Raw genomic sequence first — 26,971 nt, 5'->3', positions numbered from 1 at the left:
AAGGCAACATTTTATATTCAAATGTCTGTGCAACAGATGTTATTTTCATGGTAGACAGCCACGAAAATAACCATGTTTAACAAACTTTCACTAGCTCATCAAGCTTCTCCTCAGACATATTAATGATTCTTAATATTCAAGAAAGATATAAAGAAAGCCGATGGTTCGAAAGATTTCACCTTTTAATTGACCAGTTTTGGTCATGCTCTAACATTACTAAAACACATTTTTAGGCTTAACCAGATATGAATGCTTCAGATAGCAGCTGAACATATATCTTTCTAACAAATTAGCAGATCTGATTTTCAGAAAATTGGTTACGTGCCATATAAACAAACTTTCAAAATGAAAAAGGATACAGCTTAATAATAGTGGATTTTTTTAAGGAAAGCTTGGAGTTCAGAGCTCAACAGAGACAGTCATGATGGGAATATGCTTGTCTGTGAATAACGTTGACGTCTTTATTTTCCAAAAGGGGAAACAAATACAAAAGGACTTTAACTGCATCTTTCATGTTACTGCATCACATGACCATTCTCTAAAACGTTGGTAAGAGAGATACGTTGCCTGTTTTTGGTTTAAACCTGATTCCAATGAGGCATCTTTATTTGGGGTAATATTATGCACAATTATAACGGCATAAATGAAATAAACGAAAATCACAAGAAATAATATAGGAACGAGAATACATTTAACAGAAAAAAAAATATATATATATATATATATATGTCTTCTTTACCCAATAATAATAATTAAGACAAAATGGTCCCAAAGAAACATTCAAAAATGAAGGTGGCGTTGTATGGGGCAGCTGCTTTGTAAAGAAATACTTCATGTTCTCTTTTCATTGGCAGTACAACTGTAAACTGGAGACCAACTCACGATCCCCTTCATACTTTACATAAAACAAGGCCTTAGTTATCCAGCCGAAACAAAGGAACCAAAAAGACCAAAAGTGGAAGCCACATGATGTATTGAATGTACCTTTAGATGGATCTCATATCAAAAGACAAAGCGATTGTGAACATCTACACAGTTACTAGATACAGTATTCCTTTTTACGATTAATATGTTTAGTCAAGGTTAAAACATCATTTTCTTATGGAAAACCTTGTCTTCATGAAACCATGTTAAGAAAACATTTCAGTTTGTAATGGTGAACTGTTTTTTATCATACCGGTAGATGTTTGTGCAAAATCAACAAAATTTCACTGACCCAGTTTGGCAAAGCACATAGTGAAACAGAAACACTTGCAATAAATATCCGCCGAGTAAACATCATGCATTTACTTCATATTTTACCCTTCATCACCCCTCAACCATTTTTCATTTATTCTGACATGATTTCAAATATATTGCAACAAGAATGAAAGATAATAAATATGTACTTTACATGACCTATGAGGAAACGATTTCATTAAAATAGATGGAAGTGCAAAATTGAAGGCTCAAGTTTAGTTATCTCACTTAAGTTCTCCCAAATACACTTTAGCATTACTTCAACAAATGCTAATTCAAGCACAGGAAATCCCTGTGACATGGCATTCCAGATTATCCAGAAGAGAAAAGTGTTTACCCGTACCACAACCATCCCTTTGAATAGCAGCAAATAGGAAAGACTACAAGAAGTGTGCAAACAACCACTAAGCAGTCTTTCATAGTTCCGTTTCAGCGTCAAATACCACATGACTGGGATAATGGGATTTTGTAAAGTAAGCAACCTTTTAAAAATCTAAGCCATTTTTGATTGATTGCCAATTATGATCATCAATCTCCCTACACAAATGCTTGTGTATTTGATAAAAACATTTGAAAGCCATTGTGGGCCAAATTAATTATGAAAAGCAAACAAATAATAAGTAGGAAAACATAGTGTTTGCTATAGCATACACCATGTAATATGTAGTTAATCTGTCAAGAATGTTTCTTATACGACCACCCCATACAGCGCCATCAACATAAACATAATCCAGTCAACAACTATGATATGATGCTTCACAATTCGTGCATTGAGAAAAGATACAATTGGAGATATACTTCTTATTCTTTCAGAATATGAAAGCTAACATGTCAAAAGAAACATTTTCTTCAAGTCTTTGATAGTCTGTTCTTTGTATTTGTGTGTGTGTTTGGGGTATTGATCGATCAGCTGGTGTTTACTCTACAGTCACAGATTTGGCCAGGTTTCTCGGGCAATCAACCTGTGTTAAGCAAGAAAGAATAAAAATGTACATTCATCATGTAGGCATTAAACTGTTAAACCAGAATCAGTCAAGCTTGACTCTGATTAGCTCACAGACATTCTCAGGTAATCATTTCCAATAACGAATCAGTTTGGAATGTTAAATAATGTCAGAATTTTTCTTTCAGTTTGTATTAGCCACACTGTCACGCTGTGCCAAAAAAAATAACATAAGTGGTCAATGTAACCAGATATCTTACACACACGTTGAGAAGAAATGTATAGTAATGACAGGCAGGAGGTATAAGAGAATGAGACAGGAAGTTAGATGGACTCACATCGAATCCGCGGAGCACAGCGAGGTGGAAAGAGAGCAGCTGTAGAGGGATGACACTGAGAACTCCCTGAAGACAGTCCACACAGTGAGGCACTTTTATGGTGCGGCTTGAGTTATTGATGGTCTCGTAGTCTTCCTTATCGCAGATCACGATTGGACGCCCCTACAAAAACACATTCTCTTAAACACAGTGGCAAGCTGCAGTGGATGACCAAAAAACAACAGATACAGCCAAAAAATATTTAGAGACCATTCAATTTTTTATTTAAACAGCAGTTCTAGATGTATTATGGCCCTTCCAGTACAGTGTTTATTGAATTCCAACAAAGTAAAACCTCAGGAGTAACAAAGTCATCCAGCAGCAACATGATAGACTGACAGCATGACAAGACTGTGATAAATTAGTATGATAATTGGTGATGAAAATTAAATTATGTTCAATAAGATGAACTTGTGTGTACTTCCGCATTAGCTAAGGGATGATTTGCGTTTAGGTGGTACTTGAGAGTGGAAGAGCTCCTACAGTACATTTACATTTAGTCATTTAGCAGACGCTTTTATCCAAAGCGACTTTCAAAGAGTGAGGGAGCAACAAGCGATATGTCATACAGGAACCATAATACATTAGATGTCAATACAAAGTTACTGGTTTCAACTAAAGCTAGACCACTACCTGTTGAGAGAAAGTGTTTTTTTTAAACCAATTCCGCATTGCAAAAGGTGCAAACAACCTTAGTCTTGTCGATGTTTCTATTGGGAAGCTTCTTAAAAAATAATATTCCCTGAAGCAAACCCGGCGGCTTCATAGCTGCATCCATGTTAGCACGTCACGTTTGATGCGGTAATTTCACAGTAACGTTATGTTGTGTTCAGACCAAACGCGAATGGCGTGTCAAGCGCGAGTGATTTATATGTTAATGCAAAGAGCCAATAGACCTACTTGCGGCGCGAATCGCGCGAATGAAGCCCTGGTTATGAGATGATGAGGCGGCTTCTGCTTCCGCGAATGACGCGAATCACGCGAGTTGAAAAATCTTGTTCTCGCCCCGTACAGTGCAGTTAAGCTGGTATACATCCGCGCTAACATATCAAGGTGAAAGTCATCATAGCTTGCGTAGTATAGACCCAGCTCCCAACCTAACTTTGAGAATAGATTAACGGCGACATTTTTTTTATCGCGCGATAAGAGTCTCACTGCGCCGTTAACGGCCCACCACTAAAAAATACACAGCATCTATTCTGTTATTTTGACCCGTTTATCTGGTTTTCACTGTATGAAAATAAATGCAAATAGAAACAATATTTTATTTGATATTTATGAGAAGTAATTATAAAAAGAATCATATAATTACATTGGAAAAACTGATTTTGAAATGGTATCTTAATTTCTTTATGGGCTGTAAAAGTATATGAAAATATTTCTCATAAATATGAATATTTAGCCTCTATTTTAGCCTTAAAACGATGTAAAAGGATAATCCTGTAAATCAATCAAATTTAAGCAAAGTAGTTCAACCAAAAAAATCTAGTTTAAATAATCAAGGCTTATTTTTTAATACTGTTTTTCACCAAAATGAACATGAAGACACTTGATATGTCAAAAACATAAACATTTAATACAATCATTTTAGCATGCAAAAAGAAACATAGCAATGATAAAACTAAAACAGTCAATCGCGGTTGTTTGAAGGTGTTTTACCTGTCTGGCCACCACCTGTTGCAGTGCATTCTGGCATTTTGTGTATGTGTGATCTCTCATGATGATCATGATGACAGGCATGAGTTTGTCCACTAGAGCCAACGGGCCGTGCTTCAGCTCACCGGCCAGAATGCCCTCAGAATGCATGTATGTGATCTCCTTAATTTTCTAAAAAACACGGACAACAGTTTCATCAGTTACCTGGAAAGACTGACTGGCCTGAAAACCCATATAAACACAAAAGCAGTCCTTACAGTAACTCTGGAATAAATATTTTTGGCATAGTGGCAGTCATAGAACATTTATTTGGGGTTTGTGGGCATGGCTATGTTATAACCAATACTGTCCTCACTACGATGGAAAATGGCACAGTCAAATGACCAAAAAGGCAATAACAAATAACATTTGATGTGAAAACCAATATAAAGCAAATTGAAATTAAATTTAAGATTAAATGGAGCGTCATGGGAAAGGAAAAATATTAGTGAATATCTCAAAAGGGACCTCATCACTCTAAGAAATGAACGGGGATATATAAATAAAGTGGAAGAAAAGTATGTGTGGTCTAACCAAAGCTCCTTCCAAGCAGGTGGCATAATGGTAGCCACGGCCCATGATGAGAACGCTCTTCTGCTGGTACAGCTCAGCCGCCAGCTTCTGGATCTCCTCATCCAGACTCAACACCTCTTTAATCAAATCTAGAGAATACGAGAAAATGAAGAACAAAAATTGGATTGAAGTTACAAAAAATGGTATACTTTGCCGAACATACTCAAAAAGCTTTATCCGAGCCCTAAATGCATTTGGCTGGTTAAGGCTCAGACCATACTTTATGCAAGTTCATAAAAGCAAATGCTTTGGAATAATGCTATGAACTGTGTGCCGAGTCAAACTCAAAGATCGAGTTTGCATAGCTGAAAGTGTTTGCATTCGAACGTTTTGGCCCAAGGACTCGGTTTTGATATTGGTTGTATATAGACTCCATATTAATACATTAGCAGTAGAATCAGCAGTTTCTGGTATAAATAGTGTTCTGGAGTGCAGTAGGAAGTGGTTGCCAACACATTCCTGACCTCATTGGCTTCCATGCAGCTAAGAAACTCCACAGAGAGAGAGAAAGCAAAAATGGGGAAAAGACTTAAAGAGGGAGGGATGCGCAGACAGACATTTTGGGTCCGATAAAGACTTCCGACAGTTATAGAGAGAGCTGGCCGAGGCTTTTGCCCCTCACTGCTCTAAACACCCTATCGCTCGCACGCACGCACACACAAACAAACACACACAAGACATGCACACTCGCATGCGTTTTGAGCCTCCGTCTAGCACTTTTTACGTCAGAACTTTATATCAAGAGTGCATGAGTACAGAGGTTTAGAGCTGGTCTGAAAAAAATGTGTCTTTGTGTCTTATATCCACATGGTCTGTGCTGTAACCATATATATGGCATTCTAGCCTGTGCTCAGCATGCTGCGCAATTATGAAAGCTTATTTTATCCCTCCTCCACCTCTTTCTCCGCATCTGTAACTAGGGAACTACATTCTTGCAGCAGCTATACTTTGTTATTTTGGACTAATCTGAACAATCTTTTGTATCATCTCAGCAGGAGCGTAGCAGAGCTCGTCCACCAAAATCAAGCTTACGTACATTTCATGTCCATGCTTATAAATGCTGTTTGAAATCATATCTCCGAGAGATGTCGTGACTGAAATACATTTACCTGGCAGCACTTTGAGACCCTGTATGATTTCTCGCCTCCTTGGCTGCACGGAAATTCTGTCATCACACATCAACAGGGCAAACATGATGAGAGCCACAAACTGACTTGTGTATGCCTGCAACAAACAAAACAAATCCCAAAGTGTTAACAAAAACTCACCCCTTATTTTGTTATTATGAGCCATGTCTTTATGCTACTCATTATTCACAATCTTTCCTAGAAGAGAGAAGGAGACCCAGAGCACAACACATTTATATGGGAAATTATACATTTATAAAGAAATTTGTTGGGTTTTGAACATGACCATTCAAAAGTAAGACAAAGGTAGACTGCTGACTGTCAAATATTTGTGTTAATGTCACAAACTACACCCGTGTGAATACATCTGACTTCATAAACTAAAAATGAAGCAGGGCTGAAAATGAGGGGGGTGGAGTCCAGGGAGTGAATTTTAATGGGGGAAAGAGTTCCACCTCAAAATAAAACAAATCTCAATGTTTAAGCCATAAACAGGTTCCAAACGCTATAAAGTAGCATTTTTTGCATCTATGTCTTAAAAATATAACAAAAATGTCAACAACTAGATTGCCGAAAGTGAATCTCAGCCATATCTTTTCTTTTACTATATATGTAAAAGAATATATGTGCTCTTATCTGTATAGTTAGCTGACCCCCAGCTAACTCCCTGTTTATGTTTGGATAGTGTCTAATAATAGCGTCAATTTATATTTAATTTAAAATATGTTCATATTTATTGATATTATTATTTTATTGTATAATAATTGTAATGAATAAACGATTTGTTGAGTGGGTCCTGTAGTTTTCATACATTTAAACAAACCGTATGCTTCATTGACATCTAACGGTTAAGTCTCAATTCAAAATATTGGAGACAAGTTTAGCCAAGTGACGCTTCTTCTCGGTTTCTTTGGATTGTTATCAGAAATAATCTACAGACACTCTATAACCACTTTTTGTATGGTTACAAAAGTGTGCATGCGCAGTAACGTTTGTTTATGTCATTAAGATGAAACCATCTATATTTCATATATTTTGCGGTGATATTCATATTTTTAAGAACCACTGCACTCCAAGATGCTGGTTCACTTAAAACGGCAATTCTTGTTTTGCTTTTCTGATCTGGTATTAGAACAAAAGGGACATTTATAGCTCCCATTCTTCACCAGGCCTACAACAAAGTGAGAGAACTGCGAGATAACTTCCTTAACCCTTACGTGCACATCACATCTGAAACGTAATGCAGTGATATTCCCTCATCTTTCAGTCCATAAAAAAATCCCCTCTCTGCCAAACATAAAGCAGACACGGGAAGTTTTTAAGAAGTTTGACAGCACGCTCTGGCTCACTCTCAGTCCTTTGAATTGACACACTTCAGTCAGTGATGGTGGAGGAGACAAGACTCCCTACCGGACAATCATTACCAGATGAGACCGTACTGAGTAATACATCACTTGCAGATGCTTTTTATCTGACGTGATGATTCACTACCTGCTGGGACGGAGGGCTTGCAGTAATAAGTCAACTACTACACACTATTGAGCTATTAACACAAAACAATGACATTCTGCGAACAAATTATACCATTAAATATTAGGGGAACGTTGAAAGAGAATATGTTTAGATTAGAGTTGAACAAATTCCAACATATGGACCTTACCATCTGGATGCCACAATGTGCAAGACGTGGTTGCCCACCCCAGTACTGTGTATCATACTGTATATCCTGTTATGATGTTACCAGTGGAATGTCCCAGAGTTTTATGCCCGTGTAGACTCCATGCATACAAACATAAAGGATGGTTGAAAAACGTGTGGTCAGAAGTGTCACGAACTGAATTAGAACAGAATTAGAGAATGGTTCCCCTCAGGGTGGCGCACAAAAATGGATGCATAGAGAGCAACTGGATGCACATATGAAGCAATCAAATAGATCTCAGACGTCCAAACATTTAAAAAAAACTTTTTTAATGACTTGCACATTGGTGAATTCTTATAATCTAGAATACAGAACTGGATTGCACAAGACATCATTCCATTGTAGCTACCGTGTCACCATATTGGTATGCCCAAACATTCTATTCAATTACTAGGCAGTTATCAAATATTAATGATAAAACAGTATGTTATCAGTCTCTGTTTAGAATAAAGGGCACCAACTAAATCCCTATGCAAACACAGTGATCTGGAAGCTCAAGATGGCAGAACAATGGATAAATGGATTTATGATGAGATTGCGATGCAAATTCCAGTCTCTTGATCTCTTTACTTTCCTCTCTTCAATGCTAATTTTGCAGTTTTTCAGGTAGCTTTGCAGGTAGGTTAAGCATCTTTGAGGCACTTACAGAATTTGGATTTAGTCTCCCTTAACTAGTTTCAAACTAGGGCTGTGCAACCTTTAACCGTGACTAACCGATTGCAAAATAACCGTTTTTGTGTAATAATTATTACATAGAGAACACCCAAATATATTATGTAATATGTATGCACATGCATGTATAATTTTAAGAATTTATGTATTAAATATTCATATTTATATAAACTGTAAATATATGTAAATATAAATGTATATACACATGTAGATATTACTTAAATATATGCATGCACCTGTGTGTTTATATATACATAATTATATGCACAGTAAACACTCATATATTATGTTAACAAAAACTTTTATTTAGCAAAAGATCATTCGTGACTAATCATTGTACAGCCCTATTTAAATCAGTTTTTGGGATAAAAAAAGTTAGAGTTCAATAGGCCTAGGCCTTAACAACCTTTGGGAGTTTTTCAGATCACAGCTGCTTAACATTGCTGTAATTACTTTTGAACAAAAAAAGGGTTTACACAACTTTAGGGCCATGTGTGAGGTTTTAAATTTAAAGGGGTCAGTGCGTTTGAGACGAGGCAAAGGGAGTTACAAACATTACCGTACCGTGCTATGTGGAAAATACTGTGTTTTTTACCTTAAGTCGGGTATACACATTGCATAACATCTAAAACATACATTAATATTCGTTTTAGCAGTGTCATATTACTCTAAAGAGAGTGTGTAACATATTGCTAGACCTCACTGAAATCAGCCTGCCCAATTGCTTCAAGAGCTGAATTAGGTGGGCCTAAAAATATGAGCGCAAGATTTTGACAGATATCCTCACCCTCACCCGCTGTCCTGCATTACTGTAAGTGTGTCCCACATGTTAACAGTAAGACTTAGAATGTACAGTAACTACTCTTACAGCTAGACAGTCATTTCCTGTTCCCAGGAGGGAGAAAGGAAGCAGTTAATGAGAAACAGAGAGACAAAAACATGATGATAGTATCATCATGCTTTAGACCGCATCACAGCACTGAAACTGCGCTCGTTAGAATTACAAATGACCTTCTTATTGCTTCAGATAAAGGAAACATCTCACTCTTAGTCCTGCTTGACCTTAGTGCTGCTTTCGATACTGTAGACCATAAAATACTACTAGATCGTTTACACCATTATATCGGTATTCAGGGACAGGCACTGCAATGGTTCAGATCTTACTTAACAGACCGATATCAATACGTCCATTTAAATGGGAAATCGTCAAATCTTACGCAAGTCAATTATGGATTACCACAGGGATCGGTTTTAGGACCCTTGCTTTTCTCCATATACATGCTGCCCCTCGGCAACATTATTAGAAAACATGGAATTAGCTTCCACTGTTATGCAGATGATACTCAGCTATATATCTCATCAAGACCAGATGATTCCTTTAAGCTATCCAAACTGGCAGAGTGCATCGAGGACATAAAACATTGGATGACTAGTAATTTCCTCCTTTTAAACTCTAGCAAAACAGAAATATTACTTATAGCACCAAAATTAAGTAAACCGAATATCTCCGATTACAGCCTGCAAATTGAAAGCTGCACTGTTACTCCAACAAATACAGTTAAAGACCTAGGCGTTATATTAGACGGCAACCTGTCATTTAAAAATCACATCTCAAATATCACAAAAACAGCCTTCTTCCACCTTAGAAATGTTGCCAAATTACGAAATAGTTTATGTGTTGCAGACGCAGAAAAGCTTATTCATGCATTTGTGACCTCACGGCTTGACTATTGTAATGCTCTACTTAGTGGTTGTCCTGTATCATCGATAAACAAACTACAGTTAGTTCAGAATGCAGCTGCCAGAGTTCTTACTAGGTCAAGAAAATACGATCACATAACCCCAGTTTTATCATCGCTTCACTGGCTACCCATTAAGTATCGCATTGATTTTAAAATTATTTTAATTACTTACAAAGCCCTGAACGGTTTAGCACCTACTTACTTAACCGAGCTTTTATCACGTTACAACCCATCACGCTCGCTGAGATCTCAAAACTTAGGACTTTTGACAATACCTAGAATAACAAAATCCACCAAAGGTGGACGAGCTTTCTCATACGTAGCACCTAAACTCTGGAATAGCCTTCCTGATACTATTCGAGGGTCAGACACACTCTCCCAATTTAAATCTAGATTAAAGACACATCTTTTCAGCCAAGCTTTCACTTAATGCATAGTTAATGAACAGCAGCTACGCTAATTATTCTCTTTATTCTCTTTCCGCCTCTGCCTCGGGATGCCCATCCCGAGGTAGGAAGAAGTTCCACCATGTCCAGACGACCGACAGATGCCCATCCCGAGGTAGGAAGAAGTTCCACCATGTCCAGACGACCGACAGATGCCCATCCCCAATTTGAGATTACACCAGATACAGCTGCAGACTGACTGACCATCCCAGCTCCATCTAAGGCAATTCCACCATCTGCCAAGAGAAATATGACCATCGGACCATCCCAGCTCAGACCACTACATCCCCAACCAAGAGCAAAGACGGACTATTTGTCTTATTAATGCTGAAGTTACAATATTTGGTATTAAATGCTAAACTAAAATCACATGTCACCAGTCTGAGTGCAGCTATGACACGTCAGAGGGGATCTGGCCCTCCCGGTTGAGCCTGGTTTCTCCCGAGGTTTTTTTCTCCATTAATCAATCATTGGAGTTTGGGTTCCTCGCCACAGCAGGGCAGTGTTGGCCTGCTCACCGGGAGACTGCATTCATTCATTTATTTATTTAGAAATTAGATGTTATTTATTAGAATGAACTTACTCGTTGTATAAATACCATGCACTGTGCTGTGTTTTAACTTTTCTGTTTTTCCTGTTTGCCCCTGTAAAGCTGCTTTGAAACAATACACATTGTGAAAAGCGCTATATAAATAAACTTGAATTGAACTTGAATTGAATTGAGTATCAGGTTTAAGTAATCCGTTAATTGAATTTGTCTTAATATGGAGTGATTTAGTTAGTAGTCTTGAAAACGATAAGACAGTAAGCATTTTTGAGGGAAAGATATCCTGTGGAATTAGTGTCGGTGGTAGCTCAACTAAACAGGGATCATTATAATTAAATGCAAATTTCATTCCATTCAATGTAGGAATTTTGATCGATAAACACTATTGCTTAAAAAAGTAATTTACTAAAGTAGTGAAATAAGAATTTGCTTTTCACAGGTTTACAGTACTGTTGCTAAAATAAGTGTATAGACAGTAAAATAGTGTTCAATCATCTTGATGATGTGCGAATTCTCATGTCCTGCTGTTTTGCAAATATTATGTAAAATAATAGTTTGAAATATTTGTTGCCTCTATGAGAATTAAATCATTTTTACGGCGTTCAGAAGAACAAGCAGAAACTTATATTTAAAGAAATCAAAAAAAATGCGGAACCCACCTTGGTGCTAGCCACTCCGATTTCTGGTCCAGCATTGATGTGAACGCCACAGTCGGATTCTCTTGAGATAGAGCTGCCCACAGTGTTCGTGATGCCCACAGTAAGAGCGCCTCTCTCCTTACAGTAACGCAGAGCCAACAGGCTGTCTGCTGTCTCCCCTGAACACAAACGGCAGAGTTCAGATGTCTATACGGTCTTGAGAACATAATACACAGATAGACAGCTTAACAAATAGGCGATCAGGCCAACCTGACTGGCTGATGAAAAAACACACGTCATCTCGGAACACAGGTGTGTTTCGATCCAGGAAGTCACTGGCCAGTTCCACCATGACAGGGAGTTCAGTTAGTTCTTCCAAAACCTGACGAGTCTGAGGAAACAGAACCAATATAAACTGATGTGAAAAGTTTCTTGCTCTGTGATTCAGGGGTGAATGATTTCACACTTAAATTTTTACATATTGCACTCTTATCTGCATATGTCACAGTGTATGGCTGAAACATACTGCAACTCCAGCATGGTAACTGGTCCCACAAGCGATCAGAATGAGTCTACGACACCTTTGGATCTCTTTGATGTGATCTTTCAGCCCTCCCAAGATCACTGCATACAGTACATAAAATGACATGGAAAAAAGGAATATTCAGTACAGATTTTCTCTAACATTGTTCCAAACATCATTTTCAGTTTGTTCCTTAAAACAAAACAATAATATGATTCAGAAGTTTCCGATGATATGGACCCCATTCATGACGCTTTTTGTAATTTTCAGAGATTTAAGTTCCCCTTAATTAAGTTAAGTTTATTTTCACTGTATGAATAACAGCACCTTAGAAAATCTGCTTAACTTTTCAAATTGGGTCAACAAAATACATAATAATTTAGTTGTTTCTAGTAATTACACAAGTGTTTACCAGAAGCAGCTAAGTCAAAAAGCTCTTATAAAATCTGACTCATCACCCCGGCCGTGAGCCAGTCTTACTGATCGTGATGCATGTGACGGTTTTATTCATTTATAACAGAAGATTATTCAGTGTTTTTCCACGAGGCTTTAATGCCACATGTGTAAAACCCCTCTATCGTGCATCAATTATAAAACGCTAGTAAATGTAAAAGTAAATGGCTCACATGTGTTGTTCTCAAAGTTTACTCTTCCTCTCATGGTGTTGACCACAGACTCTGGCTGCTCAAAGATTTCCTTCTGCATGAAGGAACTGAAATTACCTGTTTTTTTTAAAAGAGAGATAAAGTAGTTATACAGCTGTAGGAATTTACAAACAATCCACTCACAGTAATCAAGGAGTTTATGCTAGAGTGTTGAGAATGATAAATGTGCTTTTCCTGATTATTTAAGTTTACTAAAATTAAAACTTTGAAAACGTTTCTGTTCATTGAAATTAAATTAAATATTGACCTAAAAGATAAAGGGAAATGCTTAAACTAAATGAAAAATGTTTTGTTGCCTCAAAAATACACTGAAATAAGTTTAAAGCACTAAAATTATAATAATTAGGGATGCACAATAAATTATCGGCCATAAAGGTATCAGCCGATACATTATATATAGCCGAAATCATTTCCTCAGCTTGAAGCACTTCAGCTACACACTGCTCATAGTAAAATCCAGTACATTACGGTCTTTCTGTCATGATCATTAACTGCTATTAGCAAAACATAGTTGCTTTAGTATGAATTTGTAAATTATAGGAACAAAAGCATATTGTTTGAAGCTTTCTTTCTTGAGACCCATTAGACCTGGCTTTTGAGAACATCTTTCTGGGTTTCTCTGGAAGAACATATTTCATTTGTTTATTAAATAAACACTATACCAGAAAAGTTAAAAAAATTAATAATCTTTAATTAGTGTTAAGTGGCTTGGTACATAATTTACATGGGGAAAAAATAATTTTCAGTCTCAGAAAATTGACATACTGTATATCGGCCAATATATCGGTTTCCAGCTTCCAAAGTTTAAGAATTATCGGTTATTGGACAAACATTACATATCGGTGCATCACTAATAATAATAATAATTATAATAATGATAAAAAGCAAAAACTAAAATAACAAATAATTTGTCTTAAATAGCAACATAAATGCTAAAACTTATATTACTTATTAAAATTAAAAGCTTATTTAAAATATCAATAAAACTAAATTCAAAACTATTATAATTATATATTTTGTCTAAAGGTTTCCTGTCTGAGTTTTTACAACTTAGATTTTTAATTCATTCAGTTGAATAAAGAAAGAATATTCTGCTCTAGCACCAAATTCAACATAAATCACTGCATTCTCTCCCAAATTCTGTGGTGAGGAAAGTTCTCAAGTAGCACTGATTTACTCAGAAAAACAATTATCTACTTGACATATAACAATTCTAAGGAAGTCAGAATAGCTTGAATGTAAGTAGATCTTAAGTATATTATCTTATGTAAATAGACCATTAATGCCGAGCCAAAGAATTACATTTTCTCACACAAGAAAACTAAGCACAGTTACTGTAAGAATGCCTTTTTGTATGGAACTCCTACTTGGTGACTGCTATACCCCAAATTTAGGTCATCAGAATTGGGCTTTTAGCCAATAGGTCCAGTGAAAAGTTTGGAGGAGGGGAGATCCGAGGAAGGAGTGGATATAGAAATAAAATGGAGGAGGAGCAGAAAGAGAGGGAGGGAGAGAACGAGAGAGATACAAAAAGCATGCATTTAAAGGTATTTACTTCCCTCTGGTGGCCAAAAGGAAACCAAACTACATATTTGCTTTCTGCCGCATTTAAATTATACGATACGCTGTGCAAAAGCTGTAAGTAAAAATAAATTATACTACAGTTAATGTAAGAATTTAATACTTTGTAATGTCAGACAACACCTAATGAAAGCCACAGGAATATGAAGCAGGTTTTACGTTCTCATGTTTACTGTATACATTTTTTGGGCATGCTGTTTTGGTTGTTTTGTAAATCAGGATAAACTCGTTCATGGTTTGCCACAAAACTTTATAAAAGAATGTACCAGCCAAACCACTTTGATTAGTTTTCATGCCTTTCTGCTTAAGTTAAACAAGGAGCATAATTCAAAACTAACGCAAATCCATTTGATGATCAGGGTACACACTAACCAATACCGGTTATAAATCCTCACTCACTAGTTTTTCACTTTTATCTATGTACAGAAGGGCTTGAAAGGAGCAGTGCAGTGTTAAGATCGGGATCAGGAAATGATGCAAGTGGACTTGATCTTAAATCACCCACTTACACCTCTATGCCTTCCAGAATGTTGTGTATTAACTATTAGACCACAATTCTGCCATGCATTCTCAAGTCTCATTGTCAAATGCACTATATTAGAAAATAAAATCATGCAAAGCTCCATATTTCCTTATTGACCCTTACCCTTCATGATCTGCTGCAGTTCCATCTGAAGGGTCTGTATGGCACGGGCTGGGTGATCTCCCGCTGTACGTTTGATCCGATGGATGGAGAGACGTCCGTCGCTCACTGCCGCAACATCATCATCCTCAAGGAAGATGACTTGATTGGTATGTTCAATAACAGCACTACAGTGACATCAAAACCATTGTCATTCCATGGCATTACATTTATAATACACATCACTTCACACTAATGTTAAACAAACAATATTTAAAAATATTTTTTTTAGGGATGGGAAACATATATCCAACCAAATATGTAACAGCCAATGCCATGATAACCAAATGTAATTTACTTAATTATGTGAAGTTATACAAAATGGTATCCACTTTTTCAACAACCATTAAATAAAATATTTCAAAACTTGACCTATAGCAGTGACCTAAAACCTTTTGGCCAGCTACATTTGATAAATCTCTGGCCATCTATGGTGCGAATCATGGGTGTCAAAAGATTAAACAAGATTGACCAATCACATAGCGATACTGTTCAAGCTAAAGAAACATGCAGACCAGTGGATGAAAAGTAAGAGAAAAGACCTGGCATCCGATGCAAAGTAATACTCCACAGCTTTATCATCCACAGGGAACAGACATGTGTCCTGATCCATCCTGGGTAGAGTATTACAACTCTTTTTGTCCTTAGCAGCTATATAAAAGATACAAATAACTTAAATTACAACAAGCATTTTTTGTTTTATTTTTGTTTACTCTTTAAAGAACACATACGTTTCCCCATTAAACTCCAAGAAAGACAAATGTGTGTGAACTCACCGGAGCGATACAGGATGGGAATGTGATCCGTGGACAGCTTGTGGTCACTTCTTACGCCGATCAGTAATGGACCTCCTCTCCTTAAAAGAAACAAAGATATATCAATACAGTAGGTTAAAATAAGACTTATTAAAAACCAAACTTGTTTTGGGGATAGTGCAGCTGGTTATACCAGGCTGAAGTTACCTGGTGACTACTGCCTCTCCTGGATAGTGCACACTTTTGAAAACCAGGGCAAAAGCTCCTTCCTAAAGTAGAATAAACATTTTTAACCTCATTATTCTCATTAGTTAGTTTTTTTTTTCATTATCAGCAAGATGATCAATGAACTGCTTACCAGTTGCTGTGTGACTTGCTCCACGAGGGTGGCGAAGGTGATGTCATCGTTCTCACGGTTATCATACAAGTACTTCACCAGCTTGGCAATGGTCTCAGTGTCTGTCTCAGACTCAAACTCATAACCTTTACTCTCCTGTAAAAAATACAAACAAACATGTTCACAATACAGGCAAAGTGTGGATAAATACATGAATGGATGAATGTCAAAACGTTTTGCTTGCCAGAAACTTCTTCAGATCTTTGTAGTTGGTGATGATCCCATTATGGATAACAATGAACTCTGTGAAGAAATGACAAGTGGTCAAAACACGAAATAGCAAATTACTTATAGATCAAAATTGTTTTTTATAGTTGCACTCGAGAACTTCTGTTCTTTGTGGACAAATCTGATCAAGTCTGACCAATTACACCAAGAGTCGTTGGCAGAAAACTCTTCAAAAGTAAGTATTATTGTTGCTTAGTATTGCTTTAGGTAACAGACCGTTGTTCTTGTCTGATCTTTGCGGGTGGCTGTTGACAGGGCTGGGGACGCCATGCGTGGCCCAGCGAGTATGGGCAATTCCAAGGTGCACGTCAAACTCAACATCGAGATCAACCTCCTGTTGCCCTGAGAAATTATCACGTGCACAGACAAAGGGTTTAAGTGATTGGGTGTATAAAAGTGTACCATCTTCAAACTACAAAGCATCTTAGGTTAGATACATAATCTAAGTTATAAAGCTACATTACATCACATTGATTAATGAAATGAAGTTTACATATCTTAAACATTTGTGTTTACATTGGTGTAAAAAGAACAATTCCAGCCTTAACTTTAAACTGTAAAATGACTTACTAAGGATTTCATCCTCCAAGGCCTTTACTTTTCCCGTTTGTTTGATGAGATTGATGGTGTTCCTTTTGGTTTCCAATTGCTTACCATTTCCTCCATCAATACCCACACCTGCAGTCCAGAAAATAAGGAATTAAAAAACATATTCAAGATCAGTTTGAAGGGAATGTGTGGCGTTCCATGTGTATGTCATTAGGTTAAGAGATAGAAGTTCCTGACCTGCAGAGTCATAGCCACGGTATTCCAGACGGCGGAGACCTTTGATAAGGACCTCAAGGATCTCACGTCGAGTACGAGGAACGTGGTAATTCAGATAAGCAAATATTCCTTCAGAGAAAAAGATAAATGTTTTTCAGACATGGTTGACACTGCAGAGAAAAGGTTTACTTTGAATATAATAATTTCTTCTCTTTTGCCAGTCCATAAGGAAAAACTACGCCAGTGTTGCATTTGCATTACATAACTGAAGTCCGAACATAGAATAATGTGAATCTAAAGCAACTTTCTTTGAAAAAAGCAAAAAAAAAAAATTCTTGTGACTGACTAGCAAGAATTTGTTGATAATGGTCGGAGTAAGCATTTAACTGTATTATTGTAGTAAATATGTTTCAAACATGTAATAAAAATCATATGATGACATAACATGCACAAAAAAAGTATTGGTTGCTTATTGATAATTTAGAAATAAATGATTTGGAACTGCTATACAACCAGAGACTTAAGGCTACAATACAATACTTTTGCCCAGATTTTTCGTCTGGACTTGTTGAAGAATGTCGATGCGAGTCTGCAGATTTGATCAATTAGTGTGTTTCTATCTGAAACTTTCAAAAACTCTGCAATTGTTTGACGTCTATATGTGATTTAATAAATCGCCATTGTTTATATAAAAACATTTTAACAATTGTGTCCGATCGTGCGGTCTCTGTTAGCACTGCCCTGTGTCTGTATCAAAACCGGGGCTCGTGCGCATAGTCGCACACATGGGGCGGACAGCGGCAGGTGAAAAGACTCGAGGAGTTATACTGTTTTATCCTGATGATAAAGCTAGTTCGGAATAGTTTTATTATTTTGTTCCTTTGAAGGGCACTTGACGAATGGAAAAGTCATTCCAGATAAAGAGACATTGTTTATCATTGCTCATTTGGGCAAGTGAATTTTAAACGGCCACATTATGACATACAATCATGCTGCCCTCTCCATTGTTCACATACCAAAGTCTCTGCTCACCCTAAACTTCATCCTAACAGCTTGTAACATAAATCAACCAATTACAATTGAGGACTGGAAGTGTCTGCTTTATTGATTTTAAATATTTACACTGCAGTTATTATTTTCCATCCAATTTCAATGTCCAAAAGGGTGTACTTGCAATATTAATAAAATGACAATAATATCGACCAACGCAATCATTTCTGATGCTATTAATCGCCAAACAAAAAGTTGTCATCACGACAGGGTTATGTATTACACAGCTTTCACAGCCGATGTTAAAGTCAAGAAGCTGTCATTTGATCGTTATTTATCTTAGAATGTGTGTAGCGGAATTCTTATTACCATAGGACTGTGATGAAAGTGAAATCACTTAGGCGCGCAACTCAGTCAAATGTTTACAATCTCTGATAACCAAACAATACTCCAGCAGCTCTTCCTCTTCTCTAAGGAGGTCTCTACCCTTTTTTGGATTATTTCTGTGGGCGGGGGTTACTAAAAACACTCGGAATAGTGACATCATGTACCCGGGAAGTAGAGGGCTGAAGTGCGATTCCAGCCATTCTCTGTAGTCCTTGAAAGGCGAATTCTGTTAAAGACAATACCTCGCTTGGCATTGAACTTTGAGCTTTATCATTTTGCACGTATTATTGATGCTCTAACAGCAACATTACACACTAACTAAAGGTTGAAAATGGGATTGCGGGGAATGGCACCTTTAAGAGTAAAAAGACGTGAAAGAGAACTCAATGCAGTATTTTGCACGTTGTTAGATGCGGTATTCCGGCTGGGCAAGTATCTGAAACAGCATGTGAATACCAGTCCTGTTCTGCATCAATTTAGGAATATTTATATAGGCAAATCTTAAAACTTTCAGATTATAATTTTTCATGACGATACAGAACTGGCCCGAGGATCTCCCATGCTGGCCCCGGGCCATCAGGCAATCCTTTATGTAGAGCCCTGACCAGACACACCCAGATAACATTACAACAAAGGAGCAAACTGTAAAATGTCACATGTGATAGGGAGACGGTCTGGTAGAGCCAAGCCAACCTGTCTAACAACTTTAACTAGAGAGGCAGGTATGGAAGCATATTGGTAGCAAATGCAGTACGCAAAATGGCAATGAAGTATGTAAAATGACAATGCATTTAAGTATTTAAATATACATTTAAAATAACATGTATGCAACATTAGATGCCAAATTAAAATGCATTCCCCAGATTGATTTTATATGTTTAAGAAAGTCAAAAACGCAACTTTTTCTCTCCATTTTGGCCTTTCGACCACACTGAGACAGTGTATTTATCATGGAAAACTGAGATTTTTGAAAAGCTCTCCAAAAAGGATACATTTAGAAAACGCGGTGTGGTTTGACTATAAAAAAACTATAGCATAATTTTCAGCATGTGACGCTTGTTTTAGCTTCTCACCATGCTTAATAGCGTTAGTTTGTGCATACTTTAGATTCAGTTGTAGGAATGTTTATTTACTCGCAGTTATTGTTCGGAAGGAGATGCAAACTTAGTAGTCTTGTTACCCGCACAACATCCCTATTTCATTGTCAGTAAGGGGTGTAACGGTTCCATTTATTCACGGTTCGGTTTGTGTCACGGTTTCGGTTCGGCTATATTCAGAGAAAAGGGACTACTGACAATAAAAAATAAGAACAAATTATCAAGCTAGAAGTAACAACACCAATAAAACAACAGAGCAAAGCAGAAAATAAAATAAGATACTGTGTAAAGTATATATAACTTTTAAGGTATAGAAATGGATTCAAGTAAATCATAACACTGCATATGAACTTAAATAAATTAAAAAAAGATTAGTCATTATTGAAGTCCCAAAAGCTATTGAGTCACAAGCAGCGAGTTTTAAGAGGAATGCTACAGATCCAGTACACTGATACCATACACATGTTTTGTTTCTGCCTGTTCCCTTAAGACATAACCTACTTTGTTTCTTAAGATACTCACCAAGAAGGGCATGTTGACCTGCACTTGTGTCCTCACAATATCCGGGTGATGACAGCATAAATTTCAAATTTAATATGAGCCACAGTCTAATTTTTTACCGAGAAGTATTACACACCTATTGTCAGTCTATTTAAAGAAAACTTTTCTCGACATAAAGTTAATAAACAGACCACAGGTTGCAGCATCTTAGTTAAACTCATGCGCAGTAGATTGAAGCTTTTCTAGTATGTTTTAGTGTGTATGGACGGCACTTGGAAAACGCTTGAAAACAGTAGTGTGGAGAAAGCGTTTTTAAAAACGGAAACGTACGGTCAGAGCGGTAGCCCGCTGGTTAGCACTCCAGACACATACATGAGCTGTTGGCCCATGGGGACACGGGATCGAGTCTGACCCGGGTCATGTCCCAATTCCACACCCTATCTCTTACTCTCATGTTTCTGTCTGCCTCCACTGTCCTTTGGATAAATGTGAAAACCCCCCACCAAAAAAAAATGAATAATGTGGACAAGGTCTAAGACAATTGTGACAGAAAAAGGGTACTACAGCAGTCACATGGCTCAAATGTTCATGATACATAGGATAAATGTTCTCCATTCACAGCACCATAACAACCGACAAAAACACACAGAAGCACCATTCAGTGTCTAACGCTGGCCAATGCAAACTGTGATTGACGTATGTGTGTGTTCGGGTTAGGTAGTCAAACAAGGCTCTACTATATAAGGACAGATGCCAAGCAAAGAAACTGCAAAAAGATGTCTTCTAAGCAAAACTTTAACTTCATGGGTATTCTGAACACCGATGACTTGCAGGCTTGTTTGTTTTTAAATCAACATGACCTTAAAATTGCATTAAGGATAATATTTTGTTCCATTTTTCTTGGAATTTTATGTACCTTTCTTTTATATTTATAGTGTTGCTCAAAGTTTGCATTCAAATATATAAACATGTTTACAATTTTTAACCTCTCTGAAGTGTCGAAATAGAGAGGCTTCTGTATTTTAAAACTTCAAATGACAACCATCAAAACATGAACAATAAATATGTGACCTTTCAAGTAGGTCTAGATAATGCAATAAAGCTCAATAAAAACAACGAAAATCTGTTTATATCACAGGCCAAGTGAGAACAAATGTCTCCGCAGTTATTCTGTAAATCACTTTGTGGTGGCTAAAAAGATCCACCCCTGCCCTTCAACAAGGTTTTGTCTCCAAACTTATCAATATCTTGTCTCAAAGAGAGGTCAAACAAAGACAGATTTAGCTTATCAGACAAGCCCTGAGAAAATGGCTTTCAGTAGATCCGCGCGCGCTCTCTCGCTCTCGCTCTCTCTCACTTTATCTCACATATTAATGACAATTGAGGTTTTTTATCTGTAACTTAGTTATATATATATTTGTAACTTCAACTGGAACCTGCGCTTTGTATTTTGTGACTTTGGTTTAATTCAATCTAAGAGTCAATCACTTTCGACCCATCTAAACCGCAAGAGGTGTGGTTAAGTGATGGGGTCTATGATGAGATGCTGGACAAATGACTTTCTTTAATAGTACACAACAAGTTTTAACAACAAATAAACCCGAATATGACAAATAGTTATACGAAGCATTATGTATATGGTTTAAATGCTTAACTCTGACATCTTATAGAACAAAGAATTATAAGAAAATTAAAAACGTATCTTTCCATAAAGCCTTTTGGGCATCATATCCCAAGTAAAACACTCAATTTAATGTCCCAAACTGCTGTCTACGCAGGCAGCTTAACGTTACTAGGTTTTAAGTCGACACAGTCATATCAATGCTACATGCTAGTGCATTTTCCCTCCAACGATTTTATCTTATTATTTCAGCTTTTACTCCATGTCCCGTGTAACTCCAAATTGTTGTCACGTACATTATCAGGGTGAATATACAATAAAAAATACTGTTTTCATTGCCATACATACCACACATGTCTCCGGTACTGCTGCCAAGAGTTGTTTAGTTCCTCGTTCTGAAGCGCTGTCAAATAAAACCTGCCCACAATTTGCTCATTGGACAAAATACAGGCTGTGCCTTCATATGGAGCACCGTGATTGGCTGAGTTTGCTGTAAGTCTGTCTGCTACGTGCCAACCGGGCGTTGCAACGGAGTCAGTTTAGACGTGGCACCAGGATGCGGATCCGCTGTCGCGGGCTAGTGATGAGTATCATTATGTTTTATTAATTTCGAACAATAGATGCTCCAAGCATTAATATAGTTAAGAATACATTTGTATATATATATATAAATATTTAAATTAAGCAAGTACATTAAAATGTATGTATTATTAATATCAAATAGTATAGCAATAAATATAATTATACATTATAAAATATATACAAATGAAAATTAACTTAAAATAAATGTAGCCTATAATAAATTCATTAGACATTTAGCTCAGGAAGAAAATTTGACAATGTTTTTTCTATTTGATTACAATTTTATCAAACACTTTTATTCTAATTACATAAAATAAAACAAGTCTATGCATGTAAAGAAAAGGTTCTGTTTATGAAAGATCATCATCTTGCATACAGAACATACATTTTACATCTCCACTTCTAACCCAGTCCTTTTTTCTAACTTTATCTTGGAATTTAAACCCATCATTCAGATCACTGTACGACGGCAGCAAATCTGTATCTGAAATATTCACATTCCAAATTTTTTTTTATATTATTGCAATTCTAAAATGACCGATACAATCTGTATCTGAATAATGAAATAAAGAGAACCCTAGCTTTATTTGTTTTTGTGCGTGTTTTCTTACATGATAGAATAATACTGTACTATTTACATTTATTCAAATATACAGGTAATGGTCTGCTTTGAGAGATTTTGACAGTGCACTGAGAGATACAAATAACTCAATTCTGTAAAATATATTACAAGAGAACAATCTGTTACAGCACCAACCTAACAATCTTTAGCCAAAAATGTAGTGATGTATCTAATGTGTTTAAAGAAAAATACACAGATTTTTCAGTCTTCTTTAAAGTTGTATAACTAAGTAGCCACTATCAAACTCGCATAAGATTGGACAATAAAGTGACTTTGGCTGCTGGCTAAGGTAGTGACATTGGCCAGCTGAATTCATTCCTTGACTTTATCTGCTACATCCACTTCCTCATCCTTCACCTACCAGATTAAAGGGAAAGAAGAATAACTGAGAAACACTATATATTACAAACAATATTTCAACTGCTTAAATTGACTTGCACCAGCAATTCAAGATTAATTTGTGCACATAAATATTTAGATATAGACATTCAGATGCCCACAAGGAGCCCCTTTACACCAAAAAAAATAAGACACTTTACTCACTTAAGTTACTTATTAAACGTTTTGATGTTTTACCATTTCACGGTATGAGTTGGTCTTTGTTGACATTTTGTTAAATAAGTCAAAATACTAGCAGTTTTCTTACACACAAGTTTTACCTCAGAAAATGATTTTTAAAGATGTTTTTTTAACATATATACAAGTGTGGAGCAAAACATTGACAAAGCGACAGAAAAATATTGTGTTCAACTGAAGAAAGGAGGCCATGCACATCTGGGACAGCATGAGGGTGAGTAATTTAACAGACAATTTTCATTTCTTGATGAACTATTTCTTTAATTGAAGAAGCACACGCCAGTGGTATAGTAGGAGGTTAGGGTGCCTTCAGGCTTAATTCCTCACTGATTAAACATGTCTTACCTGCTCAACTCCTTCCACCTCAGGAACATAGAACTGCAGCATGTTTTGGATGCCATTCTTCAGTGTTATGATGGAGCTAGGACAGCTAGTACAGGCTCCTTGCAGCTTCAGCTTTACAATTCCGTCCTCAAAACCCCGATACAGAATGTCACCACCATCTTCCTGAACTGTGGGTCTGAGAGATTAGATGAGAAACAAAAGAAAGGAGGTGCAGACCCCGGTGACAGAACAGTACATTTTTGACCAAATTTACTTAAATGTTACACAAAAAGAAAATCTCGAGCTACAGTGAATGTGAGAGGCTGTGACGAGTAGTGCAGCTTCGTACACTAGCTGGCCAAGCAAAAGTACAGAAACCTGTGTTGCACCTTATGCGTGTATCCAGCAGTTCTTTGATCATGGAAACCACCTCATCATCTTCTTCTGAAGGAGCTACAGGAGCACAGCATGTGAAAGATGGTCAAAGCCTGAGTTTTAAAATGATTTAAAAAATAAAGTAAAAAATAGTGTATTTAACCTGTGTCTGCACTTGGTGCATCTGCCTCATTGACAACAGGAAGTCCAGATGTGAAGAAGTCCATAATGGTGGCGAAAACATCTGGTTTGATCACCTTCCACTCTGTGTTTCCGTTATCCTAAATGATAATCAAGCATAGCAGTTTAAATAAAGATCAAGTTCAATTTAAACTGGACAGAAGTTAAGATATTTGAAAAAAAATCAGTAACCAAGCAGATCTCGCCACATTGAGCCCCATAGTATTTATTTTCCCTACTATGGCAGTAAATTGTTTGATTACTGACATTCTTCCAAATATATTCCCCTGTGTCCGTTAGAACTAAGATATGTATACAGATTTGGAACAATCTGAGGGTGAGTAAATGATGACAGAATGGGTTTTTTGGGGGTGAACTATCCCTTTAAAAGGAGCAGATTCTTTACCCTGGTAATGGTGATGAAATCAGGGCCAAGCAAAACACTCTTGACTCCATCGATTCTGAATAACTGCCTGAAGAATGAAAACAGTATCACTTATACAGCCAAGAGACCCTTAAGATTCTGCTACAGGGTTAAAAAATAAGATGTGGATTTAAACGTATTGGTTTTAGCTTCAACTCTTTTGTTATAGTGAGGAAAACATCTATTTGGTAGAAATACATAATCTACAAAGTAGAGACCCCTTATTTACATGTGATATGTTTTTTTTGCATAATTGAGAAGACTAAACATTTCTTTAAACATGAACATTTTTCTCACACTTTTAGTCTTTAACATGGTGTAAAACAGGGGAAAAGTATTGAAGCAATCCTTTTAACATTGTGACATTCTCAATACTGTAATTTATTAAACTCCACCTTGCCAACGGGGAACAATAAGCATCTCTAGGTCCAGTAAAGTCCATGGTCCCCGATTCCAGCACCACACGGCCAGGGATAAACTTCAGACTATTTGGATTTGGGGTGTTCTGGGTTTGAACAAACATGTTTCTGACTTGATGAAAGGAAAGATGGGAAAACATTAAGGGGCTGTTGAGTGCTTTGACTAAAACATTGTAGCTGTGTCTGAATTCGAACCCCCTATCTCCTATATAGTGCACTTTATCGGGTGTCCTGCCATTTTGTAGTGTTTTCCGAATTCTGAGTAAACAACTCATTTCCTACATTTGTTCCCTACTTTTTACCCACAATGCATTCAGATCTTGAGTGTACATCCTATGTTCCTCTGTGCTCTATTAAATTAAATTAATGATTAAATTAATGTTTTATATAGCAGTGTTTTATTTTAAATATATTAAGTCAATTTATTAAACGTAATACATGTAATAGTAAATAAACGTGGCAAACATTTGTTTTGCTCTCTTTATTAAAAACTAATAGCCTACAATTAACATGACAAATAATGTAAAAATGAACTTTGACATTTTACAAAACAATCGATCCACATAGCCACACAGGTGTAATATAAGCGTTATGACGAATGTGCGCGACAGCATTGTCAGACGAAGGATATATTATGTCAGTCTCCGAAATTGTTTATGACGAATGTCCGCGACAGTACTGTCAAACGCAGGATATATTACGTCAGTGTGCGAAATTGTTTTCATTCACTTCTTCCCCATATAGTGGACTGCTTAGCATTCGCTATAGGCTATAGGGAATAGTGCATGAGTGAACAAATGAGCCAATTCAGACTCAGCTCGTGTTTTGTTAAAATACTTACTAAACATGTTGGTTGTATGATGTGGCAATGCACTTCTTTTCACTATATCGGGAGTTTTGCTAAGCCCATGGTACCTGCACAAAGGACGACAATTATTTTTGGAAATGCACTGTTTTGACAGATACCATTTGCAAAAAATATATTACAGATCACTGACATGATAAACAATATTATAAAGCTCCAATCTATACCATCTATCTGCGTCATTCAGACATTGATGGGACACTGTAAAGTGTTACGAAATACTAAAAACAATAAAGCATCTCTATAAAACATTTGTTTAAGAATGCAACTTATGTCCCATTAGTACAACAATGTAGTGCTATAACGACTCACGATCTCGTTAAAAAGGCCAAAAGATTGCCCCCAACTCCAACGCTCCTGTAGGCAGCCATGATTGTGCGTGTATACCTTTGACGTCACATCCGGACTCTATAGCTGGGCGGAAATATGCATTTTACGGAATTTTAGTGTATGCGAAAAAAAAATTATGTTGCATGTATATAAGCAAATTAAAATATCATTAAAAAAATGTTTTTAGAATGTCAGTAAACCATGCGACCACAAATAGTGGACGATTAAATAAATAAATATGGAACGCACGTCTCTCTTTTTATCACCTATGCCACTTGAGGAGATGCATTGCCCCCCAGTGGATAGAGAAGAACACGACACGACGCATATCATGCGCACTATGCGCAGCCGAGGATCTCAACTAAACAAAAACAGTACAATTTG

The 26,971-nt window shown here is 36.8% G+C and overlaps 2 protein-coding genes across 2 annotated transcripts; both read right to left on the bottom strand.

The window, feature by feature from the left end:
• Nucleotides 1-436: 436 nt before the first annotated feature.
• Nucleotides 437-22,307, bottom strand: gfpt1 (glutamine--fructose-6-phosphate transaminase 1). The gene is made up of 19 exons (XM_056773075.1): nt 22,239-22,307; nt 17,316-17,423; nt 17,100-17,207; nt 16,746-16,871; nt 16,486-16,544; nt 16,263-16,397; nt 16,112-16,173; nt 15,926-16,005; nt 15,692-15,800; nt 15,114-15,277; nt 12,848-12,943; nt 12,225-12,322; nt 11,969-12,089; nt 11,720-11,877; nt 5,937-6,051; nt 4,789-4,916; nt 4,219-4,386; nt 2,521-2,682; nt 437-2,201 (listed from the first exon to the last, which is right to left on the bottom strand). The coding sequence occupies exons 1-19, from the start codon at nt 22,243-22,245 to the stop codon at nt 2,157-2,159; spliced, it is 2,049 nt and encodes a 682-aa protein (XP_056629053.1). The 5' UTR covers nt 22,246-22,307; the 3' UTR covers nt 437-2,156.
• Nucleotides 22,308-23,033: 726 nt separating this feature from the next.
• Nucleotides 23,034-26,698, bottom strand: nfu1 (NFU1 iron-sulfur cluster scaffold homolog (S. cerevisiae)). Its single transcript, XM_056773176.1, has 8 exons — nt 26,570-26,698; nt 26,234-26,307; nt 25,369-25,504; nt 24,956-25,022; nt 24,533-24,650; nt 24,384-24,447; nt 24,016-24,190; nt 23,034-23,451 (listed from the first exon to the last, which is right to left on the bottom strand). The coding sequence occupies exons 1-8, from the start codon at nt 26,626-26,628 to the stop codon at nt 23,407-23,409; spliced, it is 738 nt and encodes a 245-aa protein (XP_056629154.1). The 5' UTR covers nt 26,629-26,698; the 3' UTR covers nt 23,034-23,406.
• Nucleotides 26,699-26,971: the final 273 nt, after the last annotated feature.

Source organism: Triplophysa dalaica, chromosome 18 (assembly GCF_015846415.1).
Source record: "Triplophysa dalaica isolate WHDGS20190420 chromosome 18, ASM1584641v1, whole genome shotgun sequence".
Lineage (NCBI taxonomy): Eukaryota > Metazoa > Chordata > Actinopteri > Cypriniformes > Nemacheilidae > Triplophysa > Triplophysa dalaica.
The sequence above is the reverse complement of the archived record's forward strand: the minus strand, read 5'-3'. Positions and strand labels throughout refer to the sequence as shown.

Coding starts and splice junctions, on each gene's coding strand:
- gfpt1 (XM_056773075.1), bottom strand. Junction 12,090..12,224: donor GTTACCATGCTGGAGTTGCA/GTATGTTTCAGC, acceptor CTGTTTCCTCAG/ACTCGTCAGGTTTTGGAAGA. Junction 6,052..11,719: donor TCGGAGTGGCTAGCACCAAG/GTGGGTTCCGCA, acceptor TGTTTGTTGCAG/GCATACACAAGTCAGTTTGT.
- nfu1 (XM_056773176.1), bottom strand. CDS start 26,628: ATGGCTGCCTACAGGAGCGTTGGAGTTGGGGGCAATCTTTTGGCCTTT. Junction 24,651..24,955: donor ATTTCATCACCATTACCAGG/GTAAAGAATCTG, acceptor ATTATCATTTAG/GATAACGGAAACACAGAGTG. Junction 23,452..24,015: donor AGGTGGAAGGAGTTGAGCAG/GTAAGACATGTT, acceptor TTAATCTGGTAG/GTGAAGGATGAGGAAGTGGA.